General features: G+C 44.3%; 1 protein-coding gene across 1 annotated transcript in view; it reads left to right on the top strand.

Annotated features, from left to right (window-relative positions):
- The window catches only part of Arl3 (ADP ribosylation factor like GTPase 3), a 46,783-nt gene that overhangs the window by 31,996 nt on the left and 5,217 nt on the right, over positions 1-9,570 (top strand). The window contains exons 4-5 of the mRNA XM_028774590.1: positions 1,933-1,983; positions 3,804-3,989. Coding sequence (XP_028630423.1) covers positions 1,933-1,983; positions 3,804-3,989 — 237 coding nt within the window. The remainder of the gene's footprint in view (positions 1-1,932; positions 1,984-3,803; positions 3,990-9,570) is intronic.

Below are 9,570 nucleotides of genomic sequence, written 5' to 3'. Positions count from 1 at the left end.
TTTTTTTTTTTTTTTTTTTTTTTGAGATAAAACAAAGTCTCATGTAACCTAGGCCTATGAGCCTGGAGCCTGAACTGGCCTCAAAAAGTTGGCTTATTTGAGTTCAGGGCCAGCCTGATCTACAGAGTGAGTTCCAGGACAGCCAGGGTTGGACAAAAACCCGGTTTGGGGGGGGGGGGGAAAGAGGGTGCTAGAGAGGTGCTTCTCTGGTTTAAAGTCACTAAGAGTGAGCTAAAATTAGCTTACACTGGCCTCATTTTCATAGCAATCCTCCTGCCTCAGCCCCTAAAGTGCTGGAATTACAAACTTGAGTACCACATCTGGTGGGGTGGAGCCTTCTGTAGGTTATTTGGTTGTTTGATTGTTTGTGCTTGGATGATTTTTCTTTTTTTCTTTTTTTTTTTGTTTGTTTGTTTTGTTTTTTCGAGACAGGGTTTCTCTGTGTAGTCCTGGCTGTCCTGGAACTCACTCTGTAGACCAGGCTGGCCTGGAACTCAGAAATCTGCCTGCCTCTGCCTCCCAAGTGCTGGGATTAAAGGCGTGTGCCACCACTGCCCAGCTGGATGGTTTTTCAAGACAAGGCCTCTCCTGAGTAACAGGCCTGGCTGTGCTGGATCTTAGATCAGGCTGGTATGACAAGGCCTTCTGTAGGATATCTGTCTGTCTGTCTGTCTGGTTTTTCAAGGCAGAATTCAAGACAGGGTTTCTTAATCTTAATAATAATGTGTAATAATCTTAGCTGGTCCTATTTGGTTTTTTAAAATAGTCCTATTGTTTTTTTTTTTTTAAGACAAGGCCCCTCTGTGTAACAGTCCTGGCTGTTCTGGAACTTACTGTAGGATATCTGTCTATCTGTCCATCCATCCATCCATCCATCCACCCACCTATGCATCCATCCATCTATCCATCTATCCATCTATCTAGATATTTGGTTTTTCAAGGCAGAGTCTCTGTTTAACAGTACCAGCTATCTTGGAACTTACTATGTAGACTAGGCTGGCCTTGAACTCACAAAGATTCATTTGCCTCTGCCTCCCAAGTACTGAGATGAAAGGCCTTCACCACCATGTCCCCTGCCTTCTGTAGGAAGTTTAAATAGCCATTGTTTTTAGAGGCTGTAACTATGGGCAGCTTTTTGTTCTCTTTTTAAAACTTAATTTTCCTTACTGTTATGCAATATTATTTATTTGTAACTATAACTCATGGGTAGAAGGGGAAGCTTCAAATTCATAACTTACAATGAGTCTTGAATTTTCTTTCTGTTGGGGATGTAGCTGAGGTGGTAGAGTGCTTGCCTAGCATTCATGTAAGGCTCTGAGTTCAATCCCCAGCAACCCTTAAAATACACTTAGACCCAGCAAGCAGAGGCAAGATCAAATTTTGTGGGTTATCCTTGACTACAAAGCCAGTTCAAGGTCAACCTGAACTACATGATACCCTGTCTTAAACCAAAAACAACATAACGGCATTATTGTCTAGCATAGCTTGTCATCTAGACTTCCCTTGACATCACAGCAGCAGCGATGATGGTAATGAACAGATAACTGTCCCTTATCTCTGTCCTGAAGTCAGCATAGAGGTAATGCTGAAGGGGTGCTTTCAGAGAGAGGATGTCCCAGAAGCATAGGGTTGCACATGCCTCCAAACAGCGCTCCTGTCGGGTCCCTCTGTCCACCCTGCCGTGAGGATGTGAAACATCTAGTTTACCCCCTTGGCTTCTGGGCACAGGCGCCTCCCTGGATGTGTTTTCCCAGCATCCTTAGTTCATGCATTGGGTTTCCTTGCTCCATGGGTGAGGAGAGCGAGGCCAGGTTGTCTCTATCGTTGGGTTCATCTGAGCTCTATGACTGAGGACCTTCAGCTTGTTGTAAAGGTTGCCCCTTCTCTTTCTGTCTCTGTTTATTGAAGTAACACTGTTGTTTTCCATTGCAGATATATGTAATTGACAGTGCAGACAGAAAAAGATTTGAGGAGACGGGTCAGGTAAATGATTCTTATGCTGAACTCTTAACACAATGCGGTATTCATTAATCTACTGGGAAGTGTGTTAGGGATGGGAGTGCTTTTGTTAACTATTACAGTCCAGGAAGAGGGTCATTCTGCTGAGCAGGCAAAAATAGAGCTGTCCAAAAAAAATTAGTTCCACTGTCTTTTGGTGAAATCCTTTTAGCTTAATCAAATTGAATGTATAGGATCTAAGAAAATGGAACTTTGCACCACACCCCAAAGCCCTTCTGGTGTGTCTTCCCAGACCATGGAGAAATGAACTCATGAACACACCGAACATTCTATTTACATGTTTCCATACCTAACTGACCAAGAGTAATTGCCAAACACTGGCAAATTCAGAAGGATGAGAAGAAAAATACAAGCCAAAACTAAGCTACTCATTTTCAAGCCAGGAAACAAGATCAGCCTTGAACTCAAATAAGGCTTTAACTGGAGGGTACATGTCAATATGTTTAGATGATACAGTCTGCGTATACAGTCAATCACAGAGCAGTAGGGGCCATCGACCATTGGACCCAGACTGAGGTCACCGCCAGCAGCAAGGACGGAGGGCATCTCTAGAGAGCCATGTTTGGATCTCAGTTCAGAAAGTGTGCCCTGCATCCAATGGCAGAAGTTGCCTTTTTCTGTTCCTTTGTCTTGGAAAGTGGGTTGAGGCTCTCCAGACTGCTGGAGACAGCCCTTCCCCCTTGTAGGGGAGGGTCCTGGAAGTTCGCTGCCTCTTGAGCTGTCCAGTTCCTTTTTGTCTTTTTGTTTTTTGAGACAAAGTCTCACTCTATAGCTCTGGCTATCTTGGAACCTGAGACCAGGCTGGCCTCAAACTAACAGAGATCCACTTGCCTCTGGCTCCCGAGTGCTTGGATCAAAGGCATGTACCACCATGCCTGACAGCTGTCATGGCTCTCTAGAGATCCCCTTCATCCTTTCTGCTCCTGGGGGTGACCTCAGTCTGGGTTCAATGGTCGAGGCCCAGTGCTGCTCTGTGTATGACTGTATACACAGACCATATCATCAACCTGCGTGTTTAAAGTAGCCAAAATGTGAGCTTAGTGGGAAAAAGGCAGAGCCTGTTCCTAGGGTAAGTGTTTATACTCATTTGAAATTTCTACAGAGTTAACATACAGTGTAGAGTTCTTCCTGTGACCTAGGCTACCAGGGAAGCTCTGGTTTCTCCCAGGTCTTTTCAGGATGTGAAGTCAGTGAACATTGATGATTGGGTGTGTGTTTTGGAGATAGATGAATGGACACAATTATCTCTAATAGTCATTTCCATTCTCTATATTCATACACACATACATATATACATATGGGTGCACACACACACACAATTTGTGAGTCTGTGAGTCTAGCTCACTGAGGAGCACCTGTTTAGCATGTATAAGAAGATCCTTGGTTCAATCCCCAGGACCAGAGGAAAAAATAAAAAAGATATTTGTGGAACTAACCTTGAATAAGTCTGAAATCTCTAACTGCTATTTATACTCTTTCTTAAACAGCGGCTCTCAGGGTATTTCTTAGTGACTTGTGTGTCTCATACAGCAGAGTCACCCGGTAAGCATGTTAAAAGTGATTCCTAGACGCTGGCTCCAACTATCTATAGTCAGAATCCCTAGTTTGAGCCCAGAAATTTGCTAGGGAATCTTCCAAAGGTACAAGCCTGAGGATCTCTACCCTGAGAGCTGCCGGTGATCAACTTAACTGTTTAGTGTTTTGTAACTCCAAGTGTGCTGTGCTCTTAAGTGATACGGTTGTCAAGCTTCTCTTCCCTTTCCTTCCCCTCAAAAATGCCCCAGGAACTAACGGAATTACTGGAGGAAGAAAAGCTGAGTTGTGTGCCGGTGCTCATCTTTGCTAACAAGCAGGATCTGCTCACGGCAGCTCCAGCCTCAGAGATTGCAGAAGGGCTAAACCTACATACCATCCGGGACCGCGTCTGGCAGATCCAGTCCTGTTCCGCTCTCACAGGCGAGGGTGTCCAGGTAAGGCGGTGGCATTTCTTCATTTCCTGTCAACATGGCAGCTCACTAAGGCATCTGCCTCACTGGTAGTGTTGATCTAGACCAGAGGTTCTCTACCTATGGGTCATGACCCCTTTAGGGTTTTAAGACCATAGGAAAACAGAAATGTTTTCATGACAATTTATAACAGTAGAAAAATTACCATTATAAAGTAGCAATGAAATACTTTTATGGTTGGGGGTCACCACAACATGAACTGTATTAAAAAGGTTGCAGCTTTAGGAAGGTTGAGAACCACTGATCTATACAGAAAAAGATGTAAAGCCAATACCTCTAGCTCGCAGATGAACATTCTAGGAGGTGAAGGTTCTCTGCTTAGAAACCAAGTAGATACCATGAAAGGCTCTGCAGGAGGAGCAGCCCTGTGCCTTCAGCCTACTGTCCTCACCTGGGGAGGCCCAAGGAAATGACTTGAAGTTACTTGATAGTTGTGTCCGCATCCTGTGTTGGGTCTAATACTATGAATGCTAAAAGCCTGTTCTCCTAGGTGATTGCCATCAGCGACCATACAAATGCTAGCTGGCCTAGAAATGCCTCTGTTTCTCCTCTTAGTTCTTTCCCTGCTCTTGGGTTTGGTGTCTGTTTCAAGCTACTGGTATTGATTTCCCACTGGGGGGCTTCTGTGGACACAAAGCCCTGGGCTTTATGCTGAGGAACCGTATACCAAGAGATTGAACACCTCCTTGTGTAATATTAATTTAGGGCAGAACATAGCCCTGTCCCAGACATCCAAGAGGCTGTGTTCTCCAAAGGACGTGCACTTCTAACTCAGATGCTTCCTACCAAACCTCCTCAACTCAGCCATGAGCAGCCCTTTTAAGAAGATCCTAAATCTTCCTCGTTCCTCATTTTAAGCATGTGGTTTATCTGCTAGGACATGTCACAGTGCCGTGAGGACTGGCCAGTCCTGCTCTAGGGTCTTATCCTCCCTCTCTGCTGTTCGGTATGTTGATAATGGCATGACGGTTTGTTTTTCTCTCAACACAGCTTGTTGGGTTGCAGACCTGAGATCTGGTTCTGCTGCCTACAGCCTCTTCCCATTGGCTTTTCCCTTTTACTGTTCTCCCGCTCCCCTCAGTCACTTGACACTGACTTGTTTTTAAATGGACTGATTGCTTTTGTCTCAAGCAAATAATCACATTCGAGAATGTGTTGGTCCTGACATGTTAGCTGCTTGTTTGTTTTATTTTTCCTTTATTACAAAAATAGCCAGGACTGGCTTCTATGTACCACCTCTAGAGCTGAGTGTACAGCCAGCACTAGACAAGGCTCCCCTTCCTCACAGTGCTGATACTGGCACCCAGAAGTCATGACTATGTGTATGCTGGAACCCTTGGAACCCAGGGCTTGCCACAGCTAAATCCTCCAAATGTATCCTGGAGAACCCTGGGAGGGTCAAGTTTGGGACAGTTGATGTTTTGGAGTTTTGGAAACAGTTTCTCTTTTTGTAAGTTTTATCTTAGGGGTATGGGTGTTTTGCCTGTACATATGTGTGTGCACCCTTTCCATGCTGCGCACACGGAGGCCAGAAGAGGGTGTTAAATCTCTTGGAACTAGAGTTACAGATAGATGTGAGCCACCATGTAGGTGCTCGGACTCAAACCTTAATCCTCTAGAAAGAGCAGCCAGTGCCCTTAAGTAATCTCTCCAGCCCCAAGACAGGGAGTTTTGTAGCCAAGCTGGCCTCAAACTCTCTATAGCTGAGTCCAATCTTCTAACCTTTCTCCCTCAGCATCCAAAGTGTTAAGATCACAAGAGTGGGCCTCTACACTCAGCAGTAAGCCCTTCCGCCCTCCCTCCCTTCCTTCCTCCCTTCCTCCCTTCCTAGATTCAGGTTCTAACTTGGTCATATTCTAACTTGGGCATTGTGGCACACATCCATACTTTGGAGGATCAGTCGAACCAGAAGTTCTAATCTAGTCCCATGAAATCCTATCTCAAATATGAATTTTCCCCTCATTTTTTTATTTATATAAAATTTTATAAAGTTGAAAAAATTTGGACTAAGGGCCTGACTCAGTGGTAGAGTGGTTGTCTTACATGACAGGTTCCGGGTTCATCTCAACAATACAAAAATACACAGAAAAGTAGGCATGACAGTACAGGCCTGTAAACTTCATCCCTTGGGGGTAAAGCCAGCAGGATCAGGAAGTTGCCACCAGACAGACAGACTGTCTCAAAAGTAAGTAAAAGAATCTTTCTCTCTCCTAAGTCCCTATACAAAGGGACTAAACTACCATTCTTCTAGATTCTCCCTTATAAAATTGTTACCACATAGGTGATTATTTGTATAAACAAGCTTGTCTTCAGGCTTTTGATTTAACTACATTTTTAGGGTAATTTACAATCCTGTCCAAGTATGCTACAACATGGAATGTTGATTATAGGTAAATACTGATTATTTTATTTAGTCTTGTTCAATTACAACCCTCTTTTAAAATGAAAAGATCTGCCAGGTGATGGCGCACACACCTTTAGTTCTTGGAAAGCAGAGACAGGCTCTGTGAGTTCAAGGCCAGCCTGGTATACAGAGTGGGTTCTAGGACAGCCAGGGCTATACAGAGAAACCTTGAGAAGAAAGAAAAAAAGAAAGAAAGAAAGAAAGAAAGAAAGAAAGAAAGAAAGAAAGAAAGAAAGAAAGAAAGAAAGAGCCGGGCGGTGGTGGTGCACGCCTTTAATCCCAGCACTTGGGAGGCAGAGGCAGGCGGATGTCTGAGTTCGAGGCCAGCCTGGTCTACAGAGTAAGTTCCAGGACAGGCGGAGCTACACAGAGAAACCCTGTCTCGAAAAAAAAGAAAGAAAGAAAGAAAGAAAGAAAGAAAGAAAGAAAGGAAGGAAGGAAGGAAGGAAGGAAGGAAGGAAGGAAGGAAGAAAGAAAGACAGAGAGAGAGAGAAAGGAAAGGAAGGAAGGAAAAGAAAGAAAAGAAAAGAAGATCTTACCCTGTGTGTGCCCTTCCAGCTGTGCAGAGGGTAATTTGATAGACACAGGCACAGGTAGGGAGGAGAGGTGACAGTTGACCTCCTGTTTTCCATTGCTGAATATGGAACCCAGTCCTTGTGCATAGCAGGTGAGCACTCTACCCAGGCCCAGAAGAAGCTTTCCTGTGTCATAAACCTTTTCAGCATGAGGACTCTGCCCTTCTAAATGGCTCAGAACACAAACGTTAGAAAGTCAAGAACATCCTAGTGTTGGGAGCTATGAAAGGGGGTCTGAGGAGAACAAATAGGTTGTATGTGTACACTCATCCACGTCTGGGTTTATGGTGCTATGATCTCCACTCTTGGCCATGGTGGAGAAAACTTGAAAAAGCAAAGCCAGAATTAAAGTGAGGTCATTGTTTCCTCAGCCTGCCCAAGGATATGGAAAAGGGGCGGGGACCAGAGTAATGATCTGGAGTTGGTACGGAGTGCAGTAGCATTGAAGTCAAGGGCATTATACCATCGGAACCTGAAGGTAGCCAGGGAACTCCTGCATTTCCCAACCCCACTCCTGTCTGGGGAGAGCTATGTGCTTGCTTCTAGCAGTATAACCACCACAGATACACAGCGCCCCTACAGTCTGACAGGATAACCACAGGTCACACCACCCCCCTACAGTGCCTCTTCTTCCCTTCCTCTCCTCCTCCCTCTCTCCTTTCTTCCAAGGTGGAAATCAAATCCAGGGCAGTGATTACCTGTGAGCTTCATCCCCAGCCTCCATTGTAGAACCCTTACACAGCAAGCCACCAGGCAGTTAGACAGTGTGGTAGTAGCAAGGGACTTCTGTAAATAATAAGCAGTTTGAATAAAGTCAAACTACAATCATTTGGCTATTTGTTAAAAAAAAAAAGTGCTTTTTTAATTGGGGACCTGCAGCAACCAAGGTACAGGAAGTGACATCAAAAGAGGTCTAGGGCCAGCAAGATGTTTCAGTGGATAAAGGTGATTGCTGCCAAAGCTGATGGATGACCTGAGTTTGATCCCAGGACCACGGGGCAGGAGAGAGCTGACTCCCAAAAGTTGTGCACTGACTAACACACGCAGATAAATTAATTAATCAAAATACAGTCATATGAATGAGAGAGACAACCAGCAAAGAACTGAGAGTGAAGAAAATGATTTTATACAGAGGACAAATAGTTTGAAGGTCACTTAATTAGTTTGTAGATAGTGCCAGGGTGTATAGAATTGGCTGGTTTAGACTGGGATTTCAAGGTTAATGAGATTAGATTATGGTTAATAGAATGATATAAATTTAGAGAATTTAACCATTATTTGAAATAAGTTATTTAATAAAAATGTTAATTAAGAAGAGAATCTTCGTTGTCCTTTCATGGTCACCTTTGGGGAGCAGAGGAAGGTTATGGAGCCTCTGTGGGAGCAGTTTTCACTGTCAGCCAGTTACTAACCATGCCCCTCCCTCAGGTGACACTGCCCAGCCACTCGCCAGCTTCTTGTTTTTTACCTTTCAAAGAATCCCTTCAGTGCAATTCCTTTCTAGGACTGCATGGCTAAAGTTAGGCCTTTCATAGCTCTTAATTAAGAATTAAAATATCCCTAAAAACTTTGCTAGGAAAATGACTGTAAGGTTCAGTTATTTGGGGTTCGCTTTTAGATATAAATTCATAATGATTAAAACTTTCTTTTTAAAAATTATTTATTTATTTTATGTATATGAGTACACTGTAGCTGTCCTCAGACACATCAGAAGAGGGCATTGGATCCCATTACAGATGGTTGTGAGCCACCATGTGGTTGCTGGGAATTGAACTCAGGACCTCTGGAAGAGCAGTCAGTGTTCTTAACCTCTGAGCCATCTCTCCAGCCAGATTAAAACTTTCTAAATCTCATTTTGTTCCCCTTTCCCCAGCTCCCAGAGGCTGCCCAGCTGGCTGAACTGCCTTTGGTGCCATCCCTGTTGTAACAACCCCAGAAAGAAACTGTACAATGTGTATGTGTGTGTGTGCAGCAAAACACATCTGGCTGCCCACATAGAGGTTCTAAACCTGTTAACCCAGGTGCACTCCCTGGAACTCACCTGTGTAAGAGAGAAACAACTCTAGCAAGTTGTCTTCTGTGCTCCACATATGCTGTAACAGGCGTGGACACTCCCACTATACACACACACATACACACACACACACACACACACACACACAATGGCTGGATGAATATAAAACATTTATAAACACACAAATAAACAACAGATCTAGGAGAACTGTGGCATACAAACAAACAGCCAGGCCCTTCAAGTGGTCCAGTCCAGAGACCAGCCGAAGACAGACAGGGGATGTGCCATACCCTCTGTGCCCAAGCAGGCCAGGTAACTACTTCCCATCAGTTACGTGGCTTGAACACATAGTTTGACATTGTGGGAGCTAGGATTCTAGGATGGAATTCTTGAGAGGGAGTTAGTACCTGGTATTCCCAAGACACACTTAGGTGGTCTTTACAAGATAGTGCCATGTGCTCAGCTGTGTGTGGTATAGACAGTTACGGAGGACCTGTGTGTGGTATAGACGGTTACGGAGGAGCTGTGTGTGGTGTAGACGGTTACGGAGGA

Source organism: Grammomys surdaster, unplaced genomic scaffold, assembly GCF_004785775.1.
Source record: "Grammomys surdaster isolate TR1022 unplaced genomic scaffold, NIH_TR_1.0 66, whole genome shotgun sequence".
Lineage (NCBI taxonomy): Eukaryota > Metazoa > Chordata > Mammalia > Rodentia > Muridae > Grammomys > Grammomys surdaster.
This window is presented reverse-complemented; position numbering and strand designations above follow the sequence as displayed.